General features: G+C 39.1%; 1 protein-coding gene across 3 annotated transcripts in view; it reads left to right on the top strand.

Annotated features, from left to right (window-relative positions):
* The first annotated feature begins 360 nt into the window (after window positions 1-360).
* CCAR1 (cell division cycle and apoptosis regulator 1) overlaps window positions 361-25,766 on the top strand; it is a 64,440-nt gene continuing 39,034 nt past the window's right edge. Inside the window, exons 1-6 of one of the 3 annotated variants that reach the window (XM_078434319.1) lie at window positions 361-459; window positions 1,654-1,775; window positions 16,427-16,599; window positions 17,393-17,437; window positions 22,314-22,346; window positions 24,782-24,975. In XM_078434319.1, coding sequence (XP_078290445.1) covers window positions 1,703-1,775; window positions 16,427-16,599; window positions 17,393-17,437; window positions 22,314-22,346; window positions 24,782-24,975 — 518 coding nt within the window. In that variant the 5' untranslated portion in view covers window positions 361-459; window positions 1,654-1,702. Of the gene's footprint in view, window positions 585-1,653; window positions 1,776-16,426; window positions 16,600-17,392; window positions 17,438-22,313; window positions 22,347-24,781; window positions 24,976-25,766 lie in introns of all 3 variants that reach the window. The other 2 variants (XM_078434318.1, XM_078434320.2) reach the window with 2 other exon arrangements.

Below are 25,766 nucleotides of genomic sequence, written 5' to 3'. Positions count from 1 at the left end.
TTATATGGTAAGTGAATTTTATCTCAATTAAAAAAAAAAAGGAAGCTGGCACAGGACATATTCATTCTTCCAAGTACTTGAATGAGAAAAAAAAAACCAAAAAAGGCGAAGAGCACAAAATGGCGGCAAGCCGATCGGATCACGTGACGGCCGATTCTTTCCTGCCCAGCCTAACAAAAGTCTTTTCTACAGAGCTGGCGCTGAGACTCCGCTGGCTCATTGTTATGGGAATCCCAGGTAACTCTTCTCAGGCGCGCTCTCGCTCTAGCTGCGTAGCCAAAGCGGTGAGCGTATTGAAGGCGAGCTGGGGAGCGCGCACGCAGAACGCAAACCCGTCAGCACCGTTCTCTGAGAGAGGAGGAGGAGGGGAGAGGCGTGGAGGAAGAGGGGGAAGTTGGCGCATGCGCCCAAGGCTGACGGGTTTGAAATGGCCTCGGTGTTAGCCGGGACCCGATTCAGGTGAAGGTTTGGTCCTCGCGGTTGGAGCAGCGGGCGGCGGAACCGGGGTTCCTATCGTCCTTTCGGATTCGCAGAAGGGCTGGGATCGACCGTTTGGGGATCACGGCGTCCGTAGGCCAGCGACGGTGGGGTTCTCGTGGGACTGGGGCGGGAGGGACACGGTCCCTTTTGTGCGGGTCGAAGCAGGCCCCGCGCGGCAGGCCCCTCCCCCACCGCTCCGTTTCCCCCCGCCTTCTCTCCCCCGGGGTTCTTCAGGTGCCCCCGGCGCCCCTCAGCCTCGGTCTGGCGGGTCGAGAGGGACTGCCGAGCGCCATCCCTCGCTGCGAAGCCGTTGAGCTTTAGCCTCCCGGTCTCCGGCCCAGGGCGTCGGGCGGCTGGCGGCGGCGCGGGTTTTGGGGGATAGAGGCTCTCTGCCCGGCACGGTGGTTAAGGGGACCAGGACTTTCAATACCCAGTGTTGGCGCTTCGCCCAGTCTCGTGAGACGTAGGATTCTGCCTTCTCTGGTCAGCGTCCCGCAAGGAGCTGGGGCTGGAGGAAGATGGATGGCAGTGCTCTGGCCCCTCCGAGTCGCGGGGGGAAGGAGGGGGTGCGCGGGCTGAGATCTTCGCCTTTTCTGGCCTGATTTTGGGGGGGAGGGGTCTTAGCGATGGTTCTTTGGGGGGAGGGATCCGTTATTTCAACTGTCTTTCCCCCTCGAGGGAGGGGAAAGAAAAGGAGCCCCTCGGCCCTTTCCATCCCGAGAAAGTAAGGAGATGTTCGTTATTTAGATGATAGTCTTAAAGACCTTTATTCAGTGTCTCGTCCCAATTTCCGTTATTGGTTTTACCACTTTCAATGTCCAACTCATTGCCAAAAGAAACACGCAGGCTTTATTTTGTTTGAACCCGCAGCTGTGTAGTTCTTTTTGTTAAGACTTGGGTTGATAATAGCACATGGTCTTCGTTGAAATGTGAGTTTGTAGTCACAGAAAGAAGTGCCTTTCTTACTAGTCTACCCCTAATGTCCTATGTTGAATTTGGGTATTTTTGGTGAGATACTTGATGTAAAATGTTTTTGCTGCATATCGGACGTTGGTATACACCTTGCTATTTATACTATGATCTACGAAGGTGTCCTTGACAAACATTTCTTTAAAATAATATTTTCATGATGTTTATAGTTTCAAGTTTGAAATGTGGGTTCTTTCTTAATAGATCGCTGCTGTAGAAGACAAACAAGCGAAGGCTTTTTCCTCCTTTCATCATGGCTCAGTTTGGAGGACAGAAGAATCCGCCATGGGCTACTCAGTTTACAGCCACTGCGGTATCTCAGCCAGGTCAGGCTACTGAACACAAGTACTGTAAACTTGGGGGTTGGGGGGAGGACGTGTTATAACTATGTGAATTAGGCTATATGTAATACTGTAAAATGTTTCCAAATGATGTATCTTTTATTTGTGAAGCTTTTAAAATTCACGGACCAACTAGCAAAACATGTCTTACATTGCAGTTTGGACAGTTTTATATAGTTTTTCAAACATTAAATTATTAACTTCGTTTTAATTAGGTTAGCTACTTGACTGATTAGAGGTTATCTTATTTGGCATGTTAAGGTGTCAATATTCACAAGTTATATTTAAAAATAAATGTATTAAAATTTTATATTTTATGAGAAATTATATACGACTGCTTTTCAGTTGTTTGAATTTAAAGTACAAAACCCAACTCTGAAGAATTTACCAAGCAAAGGAGAAAGATAAATAGATATAAAAGGAGCCAATGAATGTTTACATTTTCTAAATATGGTCAACAGAAAAAATGTCATTGTAAATGTTTCATTGAGCTTCTTTGCTTGTAGGAAGATTTTTTTTTTTTTTACACCATTTCTTGACTTCTTGTTTGAATCTTAAATAAATTCCCAAGGATTCTATGGAATGAATTTTACTTTCTTTGAGTACTCAGAAAAGTTGCAGCTTATTCTGTTAATTTGAGTATATTTTTATTTATGACCTCTCTAATAATGGTTCTTTGCCATGTTTTATGTACTTGAAATATTTTAGTAATTTGAGGTCACTTATAGAGACACTATAATCTTCTGACTTGGGTGTTCTAAAATTCAATGGACATGATTATCTTGTTAGGTAGGTGACTTTTTTCCTTAAAGAAATAGATACTTTAGAGTTTTTATTTTAGTTACTCTTTGTTTAGGAGGTTAAATGATCAGTTCTACAGGTAACTGAAGATATTATGAAATAGTAGTTATAGATTATATTTAATTCAGATCCAGGTATTTTGTTATGTTAAATAATAATGGGGACTTTGGTGTTCGTTTTGATGAAACAGGAATTCTTAGCAATTACTGTGTGTCCGGAAACAAGTACTAGGTACTTGTATGCTGGTAAACTAAACATGTTTTACCCAGCTTTTTCTGCATATAATTTGTTTTAAATTTGTATCTGTATTGTTCCAACAAAATAGCTGTTATGGTAAAAGTTACTTTCTATAGCTCTTAACATTTGTATTGTAATTACTTAAATATAGGTTGTACTCTTTTTGTTTTTGTTTTCAGGCTGAGCCAAGGAGACAGCAAAGGCTTATAAAAAATGTCAAACAAAAAGTCAATCGTAAATATAGGTCTCCTTTTCGATATTTAGCAACAGAGTCCAAACATAAAGGGATTTGTGTAAATGGAGCTTATATTTGTGCTGTAGGAAATTATGGGTTATCTTAGACCTGTTGTTAATCAGAGATTTTCAAAATCAAATTTTATTGACATATCATGATTTCAGTAAGTAGGCAAGTGTTTTGTTAGCATGTATCTACTCTTAGCTTTCGCGTAAAAATCCTGGAGTAGGCTCTAAATGGAACACTTTAGCGATACTGTTTTTATTGAAATGTATAATTTCCAGGTGCTGTATATCAGGCTGCTTCCTTATAGCTTGCTATTTTCTTGCCTTCATCTTAAAAGTCTTATTTGCGATTAATCAGTATCTCATCTTATTGGATCTGATTTTTAGAACCATTCAACTTTTGTAAAAGTTACATTTTCAATCCTCAGGCAATTGGAATGTCTTACTTACATCTCATCTCAATGGAGAACATTTATTTTTTTTTTTTAAGATGAATTTTTTGGGATGCCTGGATGACTCAGTTGGTTAAGCTTCTGACTCTTGATCTCAGCCCCACGTTGGGTCTGCACTGGGCATGAAGCCTACTTAAAAAAAAGATTTTATTTTTAAGTAATCTCCACACTTAACATGGGGTTTGAACTCTCACAACCCTGAGATCAAGAATCAGATGCTCCAGGGGCGCCTGGGTGGCTCAGTTGGTTGAGCGTCTGACTTTGGCTCAGGTCATGATCTCACGGCTTGTGGGTTCGAGCACCGTGTCGGGCTTTGTGCTGACAGCTCAGAGCCTGGAGCCTGTTTCAGATTCTGTGTCTCCCCCTCTCTGTGCCCCTCCATTGCTTGCGCTCTGTCTCTGTCTCAAAAGTAAATAAACATTTAAAAAAAAAAATGAATTAGATGCTCCACTAATGAGCCAGCCCGGTGCCCCTCAATGGAGAACATTCTAACCTAATTACAGTGCTTTAAGTTTTCTCCTGGCAGCTTCAAATATAATTTGAGAAAAAAATTTTAACAAAGGACATATAAGGACTTAAGGCAATAGTGTAGGTGTCACTTTTTACTCTATTGAAAAAACAAAATACGCATAGTGGTATCAGAGGCCACTGTCATAAATTAGATGATCATGGAACAGAAAAAGGTTAACTGAATAATTCAACTTGAATTAAATATTTTATTTTTGTGCTTATATTTCTGACTCATTTTCTGTCTTTTTTTCACATTTATTTATTTTTGAGAGAGCACAAATGGTGGAGGGGCAGAGAGAGAGGGAGACACAGAATCCGAAGCAGGCTCCAGGCTCTGAGGTGTCAGCACAGAGCCTGATGTGGGGCTCGAACCCACAAACTGCTAGATCATGACCTGAGCTGAAGTTGGGCACTTAACTGACTGAGCCACCCAGGCGCCCCCTGACTCATTTTATTTTGAGAGCAATATGAAAATTAGTACACTTGGGGCACCTGGGTGCCTCAGTTGGTTAATCTTTCAGCTCTTTATTCGGCTCAGGTCATGATCTCACTGTTCCTGGGTTCCAGCCCTGTTTGGGATTGTCTCCCTCTCTCTGCCTCCCTTGCATTTGGCATGCATCCTCTCCCCCTCTCTCTCTCCAAATAAATAGCTTTAAAAAATTGCTACTCTTCTGTTATATAACTTAACATAGTTTTGTTCAGTTAAAGACTATGCTATTCCATTTTCTAGGATATTTTTAGCATTTTTACTAACTTTGAAAATTCTCAGCTAACACTGATAGGAAAATTTCATGCATTCATGCAGATGACTTAAGTAAAACTTAAGTTAAAGCATGCATAATTGTGTTGTATTGTTGAAATCTGTTGTAAAAGTGAAGATGAGTATTTGAATTGTTTCTGATCAGTTTTTTTTTTTTTAATTTTTTTTTTTTACATTTATTTATTTTTGAGAGACAGAGCACAAGTGGGGGAGGGGCAGAGAGGGAAGGAGACACAGAATCCAAAAGCGAGCTCCAGGCTTTGCGCTGTCAGCACACAGCCTGATTAGGGGCTCGAACTCAGAAACCGTGAGATCATGATCTGAGCTGAAGTCGGGCGCTTAACCAACTGAGCCACCCAGGCACTCCTGATTAGTTTTAATACTGAGCATATTCAGGGGCGCCTGGGTGGCTCGGTCAGGTAAACATCCGACTTCAGCTCAGGTCATGATCTCGCAGTCTGTGAGTTCAAGCCCCACATCGGGCTCTGTGCTGACAGCTCAGAGCCTGGAGCCTGCTTCAGATTCTGTGTCTCCCTCTCTCTCTGCTCCTCCCCCACTCATGCTCTGTCTCTCTCTCTCTGTCAAAAATAAATAAACATTAAAAAAAAAACCTTGCATATTCACTTAAAATGTTACTAATTCCTAGGTGTCATCATCTGTCATCTTTGATTTTCTTTTTCTTTACCCCCCATATTCAATCAAATATCAAATCATGACTTTTTTCCCCTTTGAAAATGCCTCAGGTATACTCTTATTTTACATTTAGGCCCTGGGCACTTCACGTTTGAATAACTGCCACCAAGCAGCTTTCTCTTGCTTACAGTTCATATACCAGTCTCTCACCTAACTTTCAGGACTTTCCATACTTTTCTCAAACCCAATCCAGGATGCTTACCATAGATCTTTAAGTCAAAAAGTTCTTTTTAAAAATATTTTTTAACGTTTATTTATTATTGAGAGAGAAATACAGAGCATGAGCATGGGAGGGGCAGAGAGAGGGGGAAACACAGAATCTGAAGCAGGCTTCAGGCTCTGAGCTGTCAGCACAGAGCCCGGCATGGGTCTCGAACCCACAAACCACAAGATCGTGACCTGGGCCAAAGTTGGATGCTTAACTGACTGAGCCACCCAGGCGCCTCCAGTGAAAAAGTTCTTTTTCCCATCTGTCACTTGGTGGCATTGTTCTTTATTATTCTTTATTTAGTTCTAATTGTTTTTATTTGCTTTCTTCTTTTATTTACTGGATAGGCTACTTGTTATTTCTCTCTGCTCCAATGTGTATGTCAGATGTCATATTCCTAAAGCATAATTTCTGTCTAAATCACAGAATTTTTCAAACCTGGATAAAACCTGAGCTAGATTCTGTCTCAACTCCTTTCTCTAACAGATAAGGAATTTGAGGCCCAGAAAGGTGAAGAAATTTGTTTAGGTCTTATAGAACATCACAAGAGAGTCCATGTTAGCACATCAGAATTGTGGTTCATTATATTTTCCATTTTTCTCTTATCTGCAAAAGTATCCTCAAGTACTTTTAGAATTTATTTCAAACTTCTTGGGATGGTGTTCAAGATGTTCTGTCTTTCCAGTCCAAATCTCATTTCTTCCACACTGAAATAATTGTGTGTGTGCACACGCACGCGTGTGTGTGTGTCTGTTTAAAGAGTATTTACTTTGAGAGAGGAGCATGGGTGCACAAATGGGGGAGGGGCAGAGAGAGAGAGAGAGAGGGAGAGAGTCCCAAGCAGGCTCCACACTGTCAGCCTGGAGCCCCAGTACAGGGCTTGAACTCACAAACCTTGAGATCATGACCTGAAGTGAAACCAAGAGTTGGATGCTGAACTGAGGGAGCCATCCAGGCCCCCTGGAATAATTGTTCTTAATATTTTCCCTTTTTTTTTTCCATTTTCTAACTGAAGTGCTATGGTATGTATTCAGTGACATTCTTAATTTGGTTGCAGAACTTTTATGTTTCAGAGTTTTAACAGTTTTCTGTGTATAAAGAGACATTGATAGAGATTGCTGGCCAACCACTGATTGAATGTTTATGAGAGATTTATTTATTATTTATTTTTACTTTTTAAGTACTCTCTATACCCAATGTGGGGCTTGAACTCACCACCTCAGGATTGAGAGTTGCACGCTCCACTACTGAGCCAGTCATGTGCCCCACTGATTGAATCTTTAGCCCTTATTATTGACTAGGGGTAGTTTTTAGATTTGATTGAAAATACTTACATTTGTATATGTTTATAATCATAATTTTGAAGGGAATGATTTCGCATATTCTAACCAGTTTGTCACCTATTTCTTACACCTCTTTGTAAAATGACTACATTTTGTCCATAGAGGAACATGAACTGGTTTAGGAGTTAAAAATATAGTGATAATGTGCTTTTACACAGGTGACTGAAGCTAATATCAATATAGTTTTAAATACGATCCCATTTTTTCTACCTCTTTATTCTTGCCCAGTAGTCATCTTTTAAAACCCTAATCTCTTGAATCAGCAGCTCAAATTATTAAATTCCAACATTCAAGGTCCTTTTCAAATGAGTAATAGTTGATATAGTATGTATACTTCACTTATCTTAGTCATCCCTAGACAGACTTGGATGTTTATAACTGATTTGGTAGGAAAGAATTGCTACTGGTGTTGGCTTAACCCTGCTTTAAAAAATTTATTTGTTTATTGTTTTTGAGAGAGAGTGAAAGCAGGGGAGGGTTCAGTGAGAGAGGGAAACACAGAATCTGAAGCAGGCTCCAGGCTCTGGGATGTCCGCATAGAGCCCGATGTGGGGCTCGAACCCTCAAACCCCGAGATCATGACCTGAGCTAAAGTCAAACACTTAACTGACTGAGCCACCCAGGCACCCCTGGCTTAACCCTCTTTAAGCACTACTAGTACTGTGTAATAGCAGGTAGTCTCTAAAACCTTATCCTAAAAGTAAAGAAAAATGCACATAAAATCTATTAAGGCTCAACCCCTCCCCCCCACCCCACTCTGAATATGCCTTACCTGTGCTCTTACTCAGTGAGAGCTGCATTAACATATCAGATTATAAACCAGTGAGTGCCCCATCTCTCTGTCCTAACTTGAGCATGCCACTTCTGTTTATGCAGTTGTGACTTCTCTTCCACTATGTGTTTTATGATCTGGGAAATAATTTTAGTCTATTATAGCTGAAAATGTATTGAAAGTAACAGTGAAAAAAAGTTTTTGTTGTTTGAGAGAGCTTGAGGTGGCAGGGGCAGGTGGTGCTTGATCTCACGAACCATGAGATCATGACCTGAGCTAAGATCAAGAGTCAGATGCTTAACCAGCTGAGCCACCCAGGCGCCCCTGGAAGTAATCTTGAAAGCTTGAATATTAACTTTGGATCATACAAGACTCCTTGAAAGAAACAGGGCTGAAAATCAGGTAAATATCAGAGGCAATTAAGGATAGAAGAAATCATAGGACGTTATGAATAGTGTCTTCAACTGCCTGAAAGGGAAATCATTGTTGACGAACAGTTATTTGAATAATAGCTGGAGGAGATTATAGCCAGGATCACAACTTATCAATTCCTTGGCACGTCAAAAGAATGGAAAAGCAGTTGTCTTCAAGGGTATTAATCTTTATAGAGATTATAAGAAAACCGTAAAACAGATAATTAGTTAAGGCTTTGCCTTTTTCTTAGGGAATAGCACTGATCACTGAGAAGAACTTTCTTTTATGATGGATATTTATCTTCATTGCCTGATTTGGTAGCCACTGGCCACATGGGGCTGTTGAGTACTTTAAATGTGGTTACTATGAGGAGCACCTGGGTTGCTCAGTCAGTTAAGTATCAGGCTCTTGATTTCGACTCAGGTCATGATCTCACAGTTTGTGAGCCCCGCATCAGGCTCTGTGCTGACAGTGGGGAGCCTGCTTGGGATTCCCTCCCTCTCTCTCTCTCTCTCTCTCTCTCTCTCTCTCTCTCTCTCTCTCTCTGCCCCTTCCTGCCCATACTCCCAAAAATAAACATTAAAAAAAAACAATGTTATTGTGACTGAGGAACTGAATTTCTAATTCTATTTAATTTTCACTAATTGACTGATAGAGCGTGTACACAAGCTGATGAGAGGCAGAGAGAGAGAGAGAGTGAGTGAGTCCCAAGCAGGCTCTGGGCTGACAGCGCAGAGTGTGATGTGAGGCTCCATCTCGTGAACTGCGAAATCATGACCTGAGCCGAAATTGAGAGTCTGTTGCTTAAACAACCGAGCCACCCAGACACACCAAATTTTCACGAATTTAAATTAAAATTGCCACGTATGGCTGGTGGCTAATGTATCAAACAATGCAGTTATAGAAGCATACAATACTTAGAATGTATTTAAAATACTATGTTGTGCCTTCTTATTTTTTTTAATGTTACCCACAAATTCATTTATTTTATAAAGGGAAATTTGTGCATTTGACTTCTTTAATTTCTTATTCTCCCCCCCCCCTTAATTTCTTATTCTTAATGCCCTAATCTATTATTCTTAAAAGGTAGTGAATATTTCTAATCAGTGGGTACATCATGGGCTTAGAGTAGAACCTTGAAAGCCACAGGAATGCATTGATCAATGAGGTATCCAATTTTAAAATAGTTATCTGCACATAGGAGCATCAGAGGTTTTGTAGTTGTGTGAAATCTGATCTTAAAAGGGTATCGAGGGCGCCTGGGTGGCGCAGTCGGTTAAGCGTCCGACTTCAGCCAGGTCACGATCTCGCGGTCCGTGAGTTCGAGCCCCGCGTCGGGCTCTGGGCTGATGGCTCGGAGCCTGGAGCCTGTTTCGGATTCTGTGTCTCCCTCTCTCTCTGCCCCTCCCCCGTTCATGCTCTGTCTCTCTCTGTCCCAAAAATAAATAAAAAACGTTGAAAAAAAAATTTAAAAAAAAAAAAAAAAAAAGGGTATCGAAAGATGACATTTAAAAGATTTGTTCACTTGATTTAAAACTGGGTGTGTAAGTACTTTATAAATCCACAAGTTATGAAGAAAATCCCCCATATATTCATGCTGTTTTTCTCTCTAAATAGATTGCTTTTTGAACATAGTTGGTAGGTGGAAATTTCAAAGGATGAATCATTGCTTGACCAATGCTTTAAATTTTGCATAAGGTGAAAAAAGGAAGTATCTGATACCAGCTTGAGGTTGTGAATTTTATTATCTCAGGATGACTCTTCTTAGTAAAGATAGAGCACAATAAGGATTTTAAAATACAACAGTGATAACTAATTATTAGTATGTCATAACAAGTGTTTTTCAGTCATATGAAACTGATTTTATGTTTTAGGAAATGATAAAATTTACAGTTCTTAAAGGTTTAAGAAAGCTTAGTCCTTAAATTTACTTATTTATGTGGTTTAGGGCTCATTTCATAGGTTTGTCAATGAAAGTACTGATAACACTGTGAAAAGCTTATCTGTTTCAGAAGGGTTATAAGACCTTCAGCAATCATATTGAATCAGATAATAGATAAATGAACAGACTGTCCCATTGTGGATGATTGGAAAAAATTCTGTCTACAAATATTCAAGGATATGGGGCTCCTGGGTACTCAGTTTGTTAAGCATCTGACTTTGGCTCAGGTCATGATCTCACAGTTCTTGAGTTCAAGCCTTGTGCTGGGCTCCATGCTGACATCTCAGAGCCTGGAGCCTGTTTTGGGTTGTGTGTCTCCCCCTCTCTCTGCCCCTTTCCTGCTCGTGAGTGCTCGCTCTCTCTCTCTCTCTCTCTCTCAAAAATAAATAAAAACATTAAAAAATTAAAAATATTCAAGGATAGTTTCTCAGATAACCACAAAAAAGGGGAGCATTAATAATGAAATATATTTTATTCAGAATAAAGTCTCGAATGATTTTAACAAGAACTGTATTGGGGCACCAGGATGGCTGAGTCAGTATAAGTGTCCAGCGTTGGCTCAGGTCATGATCTCGCGGTTTGTGAGTTCGAGCCCCATTTCGGGCTGTGTGGTGGCAGCTCAGCCTGGAGCCTGCTTCAAATTCTGTCTCCCTCGCTCTCTGCCCCTCCCCCACTCATGCTCTGTCCCTCAAAAATAAACATTAGGAAAAAAAAGAGCTATATCACAGATACATAAAGGCCACAACCACATGCACAGTGATTTCACAAAATTTGAATTAACTAGCTAGTGGTGTGATACAACCAATAGAATATAAATTTCCTTCCCATAAATTTCTCCTAGCAGTTGAACCCTTCATTACCAACAGGTATTGACCCTTGAACAACAGGGGTGTGAACTGTGTGAGTCCACTTCTATGCAGTTTTGATAAGTACAGTATTGTAAATGTATTTTCCTTATGATTTTTTTTTTCTCTAGCTTTATTGTAAGAATACAGCATATAATTATATACAAAATATCCTAACCATTCATGTTACTGGTAAGGTTTTCAGTCAGCGGTAGGCTATTAGTAGTTTTTTATTTTTTAAAGTTTATTTTGAGAGAGAGCGAGAGAGAGAGAGCACATGTGAGTGGGGGAGTGGCAGAGAGAAGGTGAGAGAATCACAAGCAGGCTTCACGCTGCCGGCACAGAGCCCAACGTGGGGCTCCGTGCCACAAACAGTGAGATCATGATCTGAGCCAAAATTTAGAGTCAGATGCTTAACTAACTGAGCCAGGTAAGATTTCTTAAGAAGTCTTCTGCCACCCCTTAAAAAGTTTTAAAGGAAAAAATACGATACAGGACCTAAGCTTTTAGTGGTTTATAAATACCATTAACACGTGTCCTGGATTCTGGTGGGTTACATCAATCCTGAATTAATTTTTTTAAGGTTATTGATTTATTTAAGTGACCTCTGTACACCCAATGTGGGGGTTGAAATCGACCCCAAGATCAAGAGTTGTATGCTCTTCCAACTTAGCTAACCAGGCACCCCCTGAAATAATTTTTAATAAAACTGAGCTTTATACTTTTTCTATGCCACATAGTTTTCTTTCTCCTCATTTTAGTGTATCACTTTATGCTACTTTGTTTTCTTCCAAAAATCTTTAAACAGTAATCCTACAATGCAAAATTCAGGGAGAAATTATAATTAGAAAACATAGGAGGGACAAACTTTTATGACTAAGTGTTGGTCCAATCACTAACTGCTAATATATGTGTATGGAATTTTTTTTTTAACACATTTTTAAAAAAGTTTCTTTATTTTGAGAGATCAGGTGGGGGAGGGGCAGAGAGAGTGAGAGAGAATCCCAACCAGCATGGAACCTGATGTTGGGCTCCATCTAAGAAACCATGAGATCGTGGCCTGAGCTGAAATCAAGAGTTGGATGCTTAACTGACAAAGCCACCCAGGCACCACTCCACCGTGTTTTTTAAAGTAAGCCCCCAATGTGGGGCTTGAACTCATGACCCTGAGATTGAGTTGCAGTTGCTCACTCTACCAACTAAGCCAGCGAGGCATCTCTGTTTTCTTTTCAACTATCAAGACATCAGTATGTTTAACCGACTGGTTCCCTATATGTGAATGGCTTACATAGACCTGACACTGTATTGAGGTCCTAGAAAAATAATGTCATCAACAAATTAGCTAATTGGAATTTCTTTAGGAATATTTTATCCCAAACCACTAGTCTATTGGAAGTAGTTTGGGGGGAATCAAAAGTTTTATGTGGACTTTTCACTGTTTGAGGAGGTCAAGCACCTTTAACCCCCACATTATTCAGGAGTCACCTTAATTTTTTTGTAGTTTCTGATTTATCACACTGATTGGTAACAGTGAAAAAGAGATGTGTCTGTCGTCCTACCTACTTATGGCAGGCTGCTGTGTATGCTGCCAGGATTCAGAACACCTAGAAAAGCTTTAAGAAAAGAAACCAGACTTTCTGAGATCCTGGCTTTGCGCCATTCTGCTGTGGCAACATCCAGGGTTCTGGAAATTGGTACTAACAGAATGAAACAGAGCAGATCTGAGGTCACACAACAGGTAGGTGAAGGAGATGAGTATGATAATTGAATCCTTGCTGCCACTTTTGTCAAATGTGTAACACGCCAATCTTAGAATTTAAAACACAAATAATTTTCGCTATGGTCCTTATCTTGTGTTCAATGAGTATCTGGCTTCTGTTATTCTAGAACAGCAGTTCTTAACCTTTTTTGGGTCTGTAATTCTCTTTAAAATGGAGGAAAGCTTTGGACTTTCTTGTTTGCAATTTTGCATACAATTTTTTTTTTTTTTTTAAATTTTTAACGTTTATATATTTTTGAGACAGAGAGAGACAGAGCATGAATGGGGGAGGGTCAGAGAGAGGGAGACACAGAATCTGAAACAGGCTTCAGGCTCTGAGCTGTTAGCACAGAGCCCGACACGGGGCTCGAACTCACAGACTGTGAGATCATGACCTGAGCCGAAGTCGGCCGCTTAACCGACTGAGCCACCCAGGCGCCCCTTGCATACAATTTTAAAAGGTTAACAGGATCAAAAAAAAAAATAAAAGGTTAACAGGATCCACTGATTAGAACTTCCGTCCTAGATTTCAGTACCTTTTTTTCTCAATGCAGTTAACTTCATTTTGAACTTGGGCTAGCATTAAGAGATTCTCCACTTTTACTTAAATTTCTTTTTTTAATGTTTATTTACTTATTTATTTTTAATGTTTATTTTTGAGAGAGTAAGAGTGTGCTCTAGTCGGGGAGGGGCAGAGAGAAAGGGGTACAGAGGATCTGAAGTGGGCTCTGAGCTGTCAGCAGAGCGTTTAATGTGGGACTCAAATCCACGAACCATGAGATGATGACCTGAACCGAAGACAGACGCTCGAATGACTGAGCCACCCAGGTGCTCCTATTTATTTATTTTTGAGAGAGAAAGAGCACAAGCAGGGGAGGAGCAGAGAGAGAGAGGGAGACACAAAATCTGAGGCAGGCTTCAGGCTCTGAGCTGACAGAGGGGCTTGAACTCACAAACTGAGATCATGACCTGAGCTGAAGTCTGATGCTTAACTGACTGAGCCACCTAGTTGCCCTTACTTTTATTTAAACTTCTATTTAAATTCATGTAGTTAGGCCTGGTTTCTCCTTTCTGCCCATCTGTGATATCTCACTTAAAAACAGAACGACAAAACGACTTAAAAACGAAAGAAGATTAATGTGGTAAGGATTTAGGACATTTAGAACTTTTTTCCACCCTTAGGTTCTCCTCCCCCCTCTTTTTAAATTTTTAACAATCTGTATGTTTTGCAGGGAGTCATTTGTAATTTATAAGAATGACAGATATAATTTCTGAGATTTTTGTTTTTTGCTTTGCTTTGTCGTTGGTTTGTTTTAAGTAAAATTAATTTGAACTTTTAAATGACTGATAATGGACCTCACACTTGTAAAGATTTTCTGGGATATTGTAGATTAGGTGCTTTGTTTAGTTCATTAATGTTCTCTGTTCTCTTCCTGTACAGGAAAATACTATTCTTTGTATAAGGGTGTTAACTTAATAGTTATAGGGCAGCATTTTTCCCAGATATTTTACAGATATGTATTTTCAGATACAAGCAAGATGCTTTGTAAAAGAGTGTGTTCCGTGAGTAAATACTACTTTTATGGCAATCTTTTGAGGTTCCTAATGCTTAGTTGGCACATTAAAGGTTCTGAGTAAAATTATGTGCTTAATTCATTGTTTCCTATACTTTTTAAAAAGTTGTTTCATATACTTTTTTTAAAGTTTACTTAAAGTTTATTTATTTTGAGAGAGAGTGTGTGTGCACAGGCACACTCAAGCGAGGAAGGGCAGAGAGAGGGAGAGAGAGAAAATCCCAAGGAGGCTCTGCTCTGTCATTGCAGAGACTGACATGGGGCTCAGTCCCTTGAACTGTGAGACCCTGCCCTGAGCTGAAACAAGGGGTTGGATGCTCAACCCACTGAGCAACCCAGATGCCCCTAGAGTTTATTTATTTATTTATTTATTTTGAAAGGCAGGTGGTGCATGTGAGTGTGTTTGGAGCAGAGAGAGGGAGACAGAATCCCAAGCAGGCTCCTTGCTGTCAGTGCATAGCCTGATGCAGGGCTCCATCCCAGGACCTTGAAATCATGACCTGAGCATATATTAACAGCTGCTTGGGGCGCCTGGGTGGCTCAGTCGGTTGAGCATCTGACTTCAGCTCAGGTCATGATCTCGCGGTCTGTGAGTTCAAGCCCCATGTTAGGCTCTGTGCTGACAGCTCAGAGCCTGGAGCCTGCTTCAGATTCTGTGTCTCCCTCTCTTTCTGCCCCTCCCCTGCTCATGCTCTGTCTCTGTCTCAAAAATAAAAACATTAAAAAAAAAAAAAAAAAAAGAGCTGCTCAATCACCTGAGCCACCCAGGTGCCCCAACTTTTTTTTTTTTCTCTTAATGTAAGCTCTGTGTCCATTGTAGGGCTTGAATTCATGACCCCCGAGATCAAGAGTCGCATGCTTTACCAGCTTAGACGGTCAGGTGCCCGTTTCTTCAGCTTTTTAAACCTTGGACCCTTTTTTCTTTGCTTTCAGACTTTAATGTCCTGGGGAACTAGTCTTTGTACAAGGAGATCCAATTTTGGGAAGGATAGTGCTAGATGCAATTTTTATTTTATTTTTTAGATTGCAGTGTTTAATTGATTGCTTTTTTGCATTCAGTGGAATTGCATGAAAGCTTCAAGTAAAATCTTAGCTCTAAGCATACATTAAATAATTACATACCTAAATCTGTCCTTCTGAGTTCTTTCCCCAATTTGGTTTAATCAGGTGGTAATTTTAAGTTGCTGTGGTTAATTTTGTCGCATTGTCCCATAAAGTAGTGCAACAATTTTAAAGTGTTGCTTTGGTGTATTTCCTGGTTTATTATTTCCTCGTTATTTAGTATTTTCTAAATCTTTTTTGTTTTGTTTTGAAAGAGAGCACAGGAGTTGGGGAGAAGGGCAGAATAGGGGGAGGGAGAGAGAGAGAGGGAGGGAGGGAGGGAAGGAACCCCAAGCAGGCTCTGGGCTCAGTATGGAGCCTGACATGTGGCCTAATCCCATGACCCTTCGATCCCGACCCTAGCCAGAATGAAGTCAGACACTTAACCGACTGAGCCACCCAGGTATGCCCCTTTAAGATGTTATTTTTAAGTAATGTGCACCCAGCGTGGGACTCCGAGGTTACAACCCCGAGACAAAGAATCCCATCTACCAACTGAGCCAGCCTGGTGCCCCTAGTTTTATAAATCTTTAATGCAAAGTAGAAATACATGAAAATTTTGTCCAGTAGAAAGTTATAGGTGGATAACTTGCAGCAACACTGCCTATAATATATGATTTCATCTTCTTGAAGATAAAACAGTAAATTCTAGATTAGTAAAATAAGACAACTTATTTTCTGCATTTTTTCCTGAAAATACTTCTTAAGAGTACTTTAGACTTTTGATCTAGGTAAGGTTGGTTGTGTTCATTGTGCAGTTTGACTTTATAGAATTATGTTTTCAATCATGACATCAACATTAAGTACAAAGCCACTGGGATCTGGGACGGTACTTGAATCAGTTCAGTTTAACAAGCTTTACTCAAATTCTGCTTTAGGTTATTACTAAGCAATTACAACATTATTCATAACTATACTTATGGAAGATTCCTAGGAAGGATCCAAATAATGTTTTTCTTTTCTTTCCTTTTTAATCTCATTTTAGCTGCGTTGGGTGTTCAACAGCCATCACTCCTTGGAGCATCTCCTACCATTTACACACAGCAAACTGCATTAGCAGCAGCGGGCCTTACGACACAAACCCCAGCAAACTATCAGTTAACTCAGACTGCGGCGCTGCAGCAACAAGCTGCAGCTGCAGCAGCTGCATTGCAACAGGTGAATCTCTTTATTTTTTTTAAGTTTATTTATTTATTTTGACAGCGTGAGTAGTGGGGGGGGGGTGGTTAGAGAGGAGGAGAGAGAAAGAGAATCCCAAGAAGGCTCCACGCTGTCAGCACAGAGCCCAACTTGGGGCTGTTGTAAAATCACAATCTAAGCCAAAACCAAGAATTGGATGCTCAACGAGCTCAGCCACCCAGGCACTCCTTGGTTGGCTTTTATTTATTTATTTTTTAAGTGTTTTTATTTATTTTTGAGACAGAGAGAGACAGAGCATGAGCAAGGGAGGGGCAGAGAGAGAGGGAGACACAGAATCCGAAGCAGGCTTCAGGCTCTGAGCTGTTAGCACAGAGCCTGACGCGGGGCTTGAACTCACAGACTGTGAGATCATGACCTGAGCCAAAGTTAGACGCTCAACCAACTGAGCCACCCAGGCACCCCCTTTGTTGGCTTTTAATATGTGACATAGAAAACTATTAATTCTGTGTAGCCACAGTAGGTACTTTCATTTTTTAAAGACTTAATAATTGTGGGGTTTTATTATGCTTATTTTTCAGGTGATTAAAATTACTATATATGCTAAGATACATGGAGCAGTGCATTTGCATGGTCAAAATTCTTAAAACGGATAGTCCTTATATCTTTTGCTTATTTTTCATCAAGTTTAGCTGTTCAAGAAAATTTCTATTTAGTATAATTTTGTTTATGTATTTGTATATATGTATATCACTTTTTGAGAATGAATAAAACTAACATCCATATTTTTCTTTGAAAAAAAATTTTTTTCCAGCAATATTCACAACCTCAGCAGGCCTTGTATAGTGTGCAACAGCAGGTTAGTTTATATTTTCCATATTAAAAACTGATTTTTAAAAAGCCATTTGTCCCAGATTCAATTTATACAGATTTTATTTCCTTTCAGCTACATAAATGTGTGATTTGAATTCTTTTGGGGTGGGGAAATGAAGTAGGTTAAAAGGAATGTCTCCCAGGGAGAGGAAGGTAGGAGAGGTGTCCTGTGGAAATTGAAATCTTCAGCTAGCAGCCATTTTTGTCACATGTTTCTAAGAAAGCATGCAGAGGATAATCTGGAAAGAATCTGTTACTGAGTCAGTGGCCCAGTACTTCTGTCTGGAGCACCTAGCCCTACTGTGCTGTATTAGACCACATGTGAAAATGAAAAGGTCCTTTTTCTCATTTGAAACCTAAGCTGTAGATAGACCACTGGCTTTGAGCCTTTTTTATTTTTATTGATTTTATTATTTTATTTTTTTAATGTAAGCTCTATACCCAGTGTGGGCCTTGAGTCATGATTCTGAGGTCAAGAGTCACACACTCTACCAACTGAGCCAGCCAGGCGCCCTGTGAGCCTTTATTTTTTTTAAAGCAACAGAATCCTCTCTATTTTCACCTAATGAAATCGTGTATTGAAACCCAATATATAAAATATAAAATATTAAAATAAAGCTGTTGAAACTGCGTAGAAGCCTCCCGTTGTATTTTCCCATTCCTACTCTCATAGCACATTTTGACAATTTGAAAACTCCCGACGTAGGGAAAAAGCAAGTTTTTTTTAGCCCTTTTTCCCTAGTCTTGTTCTATAATTATGTTCTATGGAGTCTTATATCTGTGATGATAGGAAAAGCTAAGAAAAAATGAACCCAAGGAGAGGCATGTCAAGGAGAAAAGAGTTTGCCCTGCTGAAATCTAGATAGGTTCTAGCCTAAGCAGCCACTCAAGGCTTTTTAAGAGTAGAGGTGGTCTTCTTTCTTCTCAGTGTTGATAGCTTCAGGAAAGTATAGCAATCAGGAGGGGAAAAGGGGATATGAGAGAAGGACCAAAAACTTAGATCCAAAAACACTAGATAAACATGAGGCTTCTTATCCATAAGGTCTTGTCCCTAGTGGATCCATGACCCAATTTCATTCTTGGCTAAGTCCTTTGGGGCTTCAGAAGCATTGCACTTTCACTGAAGGTTATACTATCCCCCTAATATTGATGTAAACTTGTAAAAATTTGGCAAGAGATTGATGTCAGAGTTGGCTACCTGCTTTTCAAAAATATCCTTAGACTTATTTTTTTTTTTTTTTTTTTTTTTCAACGTTTTTTATTTATTTTTGGGACAGAGAGAGACAGAGCATGAACGGGGGAGGGGCAGAGAGAGAGGGAGACACAGAATCGGAAACAGGCTCCAGGCTCCGAGCCATCAGCCCAGAGCCTGACGCGGGGCTCGAACTCACGGACCGCGAGATCGTGACCTGGCTGAAGTCGGACGCTCAACCGACTGCGCCACCCAGGCGCCCCTCCTTAGACTTATTTTATTACTGTTACGAAGTTTATCATTAAAGATTATGTGTTAGGTTGAACCATATGAAAATGAAAGGCTCAAATGCTATTGCCTTAAAAAATGCCATTGTTTATTCTTGACTTAGAGAAAAAATAATTTGGTAGATTTAACCTCTAATACATGGTAATCCCAGGTAAGCCGGGTGCTTTGAATAGGACCCCACATAGATTCTTTTATCCTAGCTTAAGTCAACTTTCTATTCCATAATTTAAATTTTTTTCTTTTTACACCAATTCCTTGTATTTTCTGGTAATGAGTGTTATCCTTTACTATTGCCAGAAAAACGATGTCAGAGTGTATGGTCCCTTATGGTCCCCATGCATGTGGCAAATCTGAGAAGGCTTCTCATTTTAGGGGGATATATATGAATTAGATAGCCTGTGATTTTTTTTTTTTTTTTTTTTTTTTTTTTTTTTTGAGAGAGAGAGATGGATGAAGCGTGAGTGGGGGAGTGGCAGACGGAGAGGGAGACACAGAATCCAAAGCAGTCTCCAGGCTCTGATCTGTCAGCATAGAGCCCAATGTGGGCCTGAATCCAAGAACCGTGAGATCATGACATGAGCCGAAGTTGGACTCTCAACTGACTGAGCTACCCAGGCACCCCTAATTTTATTTTCTTTTATTAGGCTGAGCTTTTGTTTTTGAGTGTAGTTGACACACATTTGTTACATTAATTTCAGGTATACAACTTAATGATGTGACAAATTTATACATTATGCTACGTTCACCGCAAATGTGGCTACCATGTGTCTTGTTACATTGCTATTATAACAACACTGACTGTGTTCCTTATGCTATGCTTTTTTTAAAAAAAAAAATTTTTTATAGCCAGCAACTTTTTTTAATGTTACATTTACTATTCTCAAGGCACATCTGATGATACATTTTATAACACAGTAGGTGTCAAAGTATGTTCCACATAGGATTTCTTCAGGATCCCTCCTCTTTCTGAATTCCAAATGGAGGAACTGAAGTCTGATGGAAAGACTGACGACCCATATTCTATCTTCGGCAAGCTTGTACAGCACTATTGTAAAATGTAAGAGAACTATAAACTAGGAACTTCTTCAGTTTTTTGAACCTTCATTCAGATTTTTAAAAATTTTTTTAATGTTTATTTATTTTTGAGAGAGAGACAGAGTGTGAGCAGGGGAGGAGCAGAGAGAGAGGGAGACACAGAATCTGAAGCAGGCTCCAGGCTCTGAGCTGTCAGCATAGAGCCCGATGCGGGGCTCGAACTCATGAACCGTGAGATCATGACTTGAGCCAAAGTCGGACGCCTACCAACTGAGCCATCCAGGCACCCCTTAATGTTTATTTTTATGAATGTTTATTTTTAGAGGGAATGTGCATGTTTGCTTGCTCTCAAGTGTGGGAGAGAATCCCAAGCAGGCTCTGCCCTGTCAGCACAGAGCCACACGTGGAACTCACTCTCACAAACTGTGAGATTGTGACCTAAGCCGAAATCAAGAGTTGAACTCTTAACCGACTGAGCCATCCAAGCTCCCCCTTATGCTGTGCCTTTTCATTCCTGTGACTTAATCATTCCGTAACTAGAAGTTTGAATCTCCCTCTTCCCTTCACTCATTTTGCCCAAACCTCCTCCTTTCCGGCAGCCATCAGTTCTCTGTGTTTATAGCTCTGATTCTCCTTTTTTGTTCATTCATTTTTTTCTAATCCACTTACGAGTGAAATCATGTATTTGTCTTTCTCAGTCTGACATATTTCACTTAGCATAATAGTCTCTAAGTCCATCTGTATTGTCTGATATGGCACAAGCTCATCCTTTTTTGTGGCTATGTAATATTCCTCTGTGTGTGAGTGTGTGTGTGTGTGTGTGTGTGTGTGTGTGTGTGTGGTTGCTTCCATATATTGGCTTGTAAATAATGCTGTGGTAAACCTAGAGGTACATATATCTTTTCACATTAGTGTTTTTGTTTTCTTTGGGTAAATATCCAATAGTGGAATTATTGGATTATATGGTATTTCTATTTTTGATTTTATGAGGAACCTCCATGCTGTTTTCCACAGTAGCTGTATCAATTCACATTCCACCAGCAGTACATGACAGTTCCTCCACATTCTTGCCAACACTTAATTTCATGTGTTTTTGAATTTGCCATTCCGACAGGTGTGAAGTGATAGCTCGTTGTAGCTTTGATTTGCATTTCCTTGATGGTGCATGATGTTGAACATCTTTTCATGTGTCATTTCATCTATCTGTATGTCTTTGGAAAAAATGTCTGGATCCTCTGCCGATTTTTTAATAAGATTGTTTTTTGGTGTGAGTTACTGTGTGAGTCATTCATATGTATGGGGAATTTATCCTTTATCAGATGTATCATGTAGATAGTCAATGATATATTTCTTAAGTAATTTCTACACCCAAACGTGGCTAAGGCTCAGGACCCTGAGATCAAGAGTCACACGCACTACTAACTGAGTCAGCCAGATGCAAATGGATAGCCGATGATATTTTTGATACAGGTAGCATACTGATGATATTTAATCATTTCTGTAGCACAGTGATTAACGTGGTAGAACTAGAAATTTTCCTGTCTAGGGTCTCATGGGGTTTTTTGGTGGGTGTTACTCTTATGAAATAAGATAAAAGATCAATTTCTTTATTGAACGAATTAGTTGGTTTTCGTTTTTTTTTAAGATTAAAAAAAATGTTTATTTGAGAGAGAGGAGAGCAAGTGAGTGGGGGAAGTGTAATGAGAGAGAATCCCAAGCAGGCTCCACATGGCCAGCACAGAGCCTGATGCAAGGCTTGATCTCATGAACCATGAGATCTTGACCTCCGCGGAGATCAACAATTGGACACTCAACTGACTGAGCCACCGAGACACCCCTTTCGTTAAGGAGTTTGTTTGTTTGTTTGTTTTAATGTTTATTTTTGAGAGAGAGCAGGGGAGGGGCAGAGAGAGGGAGACAGAGGATCTTGCTGTCAGTGCAGAGCCCAGTGTAGGGCTCTAAACCACTACTGCGAGATCATGACCAGAGCCAAAGTCAGAAGCTCAGTGGCCACCCAGGCACCCCTAAAGATTTTATGTTTAAGTAGTCTCTACACCCAGTGTGGGCTCATGCTTAAAACCCCGAGATGAAGAGTTGCATGCTGTGCTCATGGAGGCAGCCAGGTTGTTGCACTGAATGAGTTAGTTATATATCAGATCTACACTTAGAAATAGTTGTAGGAAAAAAAAGAAATAGTTGTAGGAAACCTTACACCTAATGACTTCTGGTATTTTTTACCATATTTCCTAATTAGAAATGAAGTACCGACTTAATAGGAATTTTTCCTTATATAAAGCATCTGTGAAACAATTTCAATTGATCTTTCTTGTTTTTTTTCTATTTTCAGTTACAGCAACCTCAACAAACCCTTTTAACACAGGTTAGTTTGCCATTATTTTAATTTCTTTTGGATATCTGAATGAAGAATAGACCACAATTTTATTTGTATTCTAGTGTTTCAGAGTTTGAAGATGAATATTGGTTGGATTCACATAATAGTTTAGCAATATGTTAAATACAGCTGGAAAGCATATGGTTTTGTTTTCTCTTTTATGGTTTTTGGTCACAGATCCAGCTGTGATCTAGTTTGAATAAATATGAGGTCTTATTTAAACTTAATTCTGGGGCATTCATTTTCGAATGTCCCCTCTATAAAGAGAGCTTTCCTACTGTTCTTCCTTTCTGATCTTTTACTCTAATAAACTTTTGCCTGCTGTTCAAAAAAACCAAAAAACTGATTTTGGCATTTACATTTCCTTTGTAACTAATAATTTTAGGAAGTTTTTATGCATCTTTTTTGGCTCGACCCTAATAGGTGAAGGTATTGTTTACATTATCAGCTTAATTTTTCAGCAGCATTAAAATGTTTTGAACTTTTAATGCTCCTTTAGGTTTGTGGACCACTTACAGTCCCTGTTGCATATTTTTTTCATTTTAGAAATTATTTAAAAGTGTAAGAAACCATCCCTGGTTTATAAGTTATACATGAATCAGAAGCTGTGGGCTGGATGTGGCCCAAGGGCCATGGTTCACTGAGAGTGAAATACTATGCAACTGGCAAAAACAAAATAGAACCTCTAATAATAACTGGTGACCATTTCCGCATGGTTAAGGAATTGGGTATTGAAGGAACAGGAGAAGGAGAAGGTTTACTCTATAACCTTTCATACTTTTTTAGTCTTGAATCTGTTATTTTTGTAAAAAATGCACTTGAGTTAAGAAGTCAACCTCACTTTCTGTTATTATAGAATCAAAATCAACTAACAATGATCTTGTATTTTTAATCTCCAATAGTAGAATTTCCAAACTAATTAGAAAAGCTATAAAAATTTGTCTTTTCTTAGAGTAGCATTTCCCATTGTGTACCCATAAATCATTAGTGTCTTAGGATGTTAATTATTTTCGTGGGAAAATAATTTTATGGTCACAATTTGAGAAATGTTGAGTTCCTTCACTATGTGTAGGACTTTGCTTTTTTTTTTTTTTTTTTTTTAATGGTAGAAATTAAGAGACTCATCTTCTGGCAGGTATAAAACAAATACAATGGTTTGTCTTGAAGAATTAGATGAATGTTTCTTTTTAATGATTTTATTCCTATTTATATACAGAAGTTTTAATCAGTAATATGTTATTCATGCTTGATTGTGCCACGAAAGAACAATGAAAGTGTTAACTTTTTTTCTTTTTGTTCCAGTTTTATTTAAGGATAAGTGACATATGATATTGTATTAGTTGAAGGTGTGCAATGTAATTTGACTTATGTATATTGTGAAATGATTATCATAAGAAGTTTAGTTAATATGCATCACCTCACAGTTACAAATATTTTTTTCTGATGAGTACTTCTAAGAGCTGTCTCAGCAACTTTTAAATATACAATACAATGTTATATTCACTATACTGTATATTACATCCTTATATTTATAACTAGAAGTTTGTGTTTTTTGAGCATTTTCACCCATTCCCCTTCCCTCCACACCTCTGTTAATCACCAGTCTTTTCTCTGTTTCTGTTAATTTTTTGTGTTTTTTAAGATTTTACACATAAGTGAGATATGTATTTGTCTTTCACTTGTATAGGACTTTACCTGAGTATCACATTATTGCTTTTGAATTTGTGAGAGGGGACTAAAATACACAGGTTTTTGTTTGTTTGTTTTTTAATTTACATCCAAGTTAGCATATAGTGCCAACAATGATTTCAGGGGTAGATTCCTTAATGCCCCTTCCCCATTTAGCCCATCCCCCCTCCCACAACCCCTCCAGTAACCCAGTTTGTTCTCCATATTTAAGAGTCTTTTATGTTTTGTCCCCTTCCCTGTTTTTGCTTCCCTTCCCTTGTGTTCATCTGTTCTGTGTCTTAAAGTCCTCATATGAGTGAAGTCATATGATATTTGTCTTTCTCTAATTTCACTTAGCATAATACCCTCTAGTTCCATCCACATAGTTGCAAGTGGTTGTTTTTTTTTTTTTTTAAGTGATCTCTATACCCAGTATTGTGTTTGAACCTATAACCCGGAGACCAAGAGTCACACACTCCACCAGCTGAGCCAGCCAGGCACCCCTAAAATATGCAGTATTTTTAAAACTTGTTTCACTATGGTATCTTCTTTTCTTGGAATGATCTGTGAAAACATTCATTTGAGAGAATTTAATGTTGAAGTAGATTTTTTTTAATATTTATCTTCAAGGTGTACATGTGTATTTCCTAACTTCAACTAAGTTATTTTTAGCATTTTTAGTTTTGAGTAGTCATTTTTAATTTCTAGAGTATTTCAAATCATTAGCTTAATTTGATATTGATTTTGTTTTATAGCCAGCTGTTGCACTGCCTACAAGCCTTAGCCTGTCTACTCCTCAGCCTGCAGCACAGATAACTGTATCATATCCAACACCTAGGTCCAGTCAGCAACAAACCCAGCCTCAAAAACAGCGTGTTTTTACAGGTGTAGTTACAAAACTACATGATACGTTCGGATTTGTGGATGAAGATGTATTCTTTCAGCTTAGGTAAACTTAGGTTTTGACAAATGCCTTCTTGTATTTACTTATTTATTTATAAGTTTATTTTGAGAGAGTGCATATGTGCCTGTGCACACAAGTGAGTGGGAGAGGGGCAGAGAGTGGTGAGCGAGAGAGTATCCCAAGCAGGCTCTTGTACCATCAGGGCAGAGCCCCTTGCAGAACTTGAACTCATATTTTGTGAGATTATGGCCTGAAGCGAAATCGAGAGTTGGATGCTTAGCCTACTGAACCACCCAGGCGCCCCAGCCTTCTTGTATTTAGCATGAAGTATATTGATAAGGCTTAATTATGGCAGAGGATTGTGGTTTAGTTCTAAGTTTTTGTTTTAGTCATTCAGCTTTTATTATATTTGTATCTGGCCTTTTTTGATGGAGAATATGAATGAAGCTATCTTCTGGTTACTGAACAAAGTAGTTAATGGTGAATTCTTTATACATGTTTTATAGGAGTGAGTTTATTTTCCAACTCTTCATGGGCAGACTTAAAATAGGATTAGAGATTTAATTAGTCCTATACCTTTTAAAATTAATCTTCTATTTGACATATCTAATACAGTATATACTAAAAAAGCATTTTCAACTGAAAAATTAGTGAATCAAATTCAGTGATTGATTAGTGACTAACCTATTCAAAATAATATTTTTTAGTGTGATGGTGGTTGCATGAAATAAGATTTTCCGTGGATATCTCAAATATATTCTGAATGAATTGCCTTAGAGGTACTTTTTTGGGAAATGTAATTGCTGTATGACATTAAAAAAAATGAGTCTCCTATT

This window comes from Panthera onca, chromosome D2, assembly GCF_046562875.1.
Source record: "Panthera onca isolate mPanOnc1 chromosome D2, mPanOnc1 haplotype 2, whole genome shotgun sequence".
Classification (NCBI taxonomy): domain Eukaryota; kingdom Metazoa; phylum Chordata; class Mammalia; order Carnivora; family Felidae; genus Panthera; species Panthera onca.
Note: the sequence above shows the minus strand (reverse complement) of the source record. Positions and strands in the feature narration are given on the sequence as shown.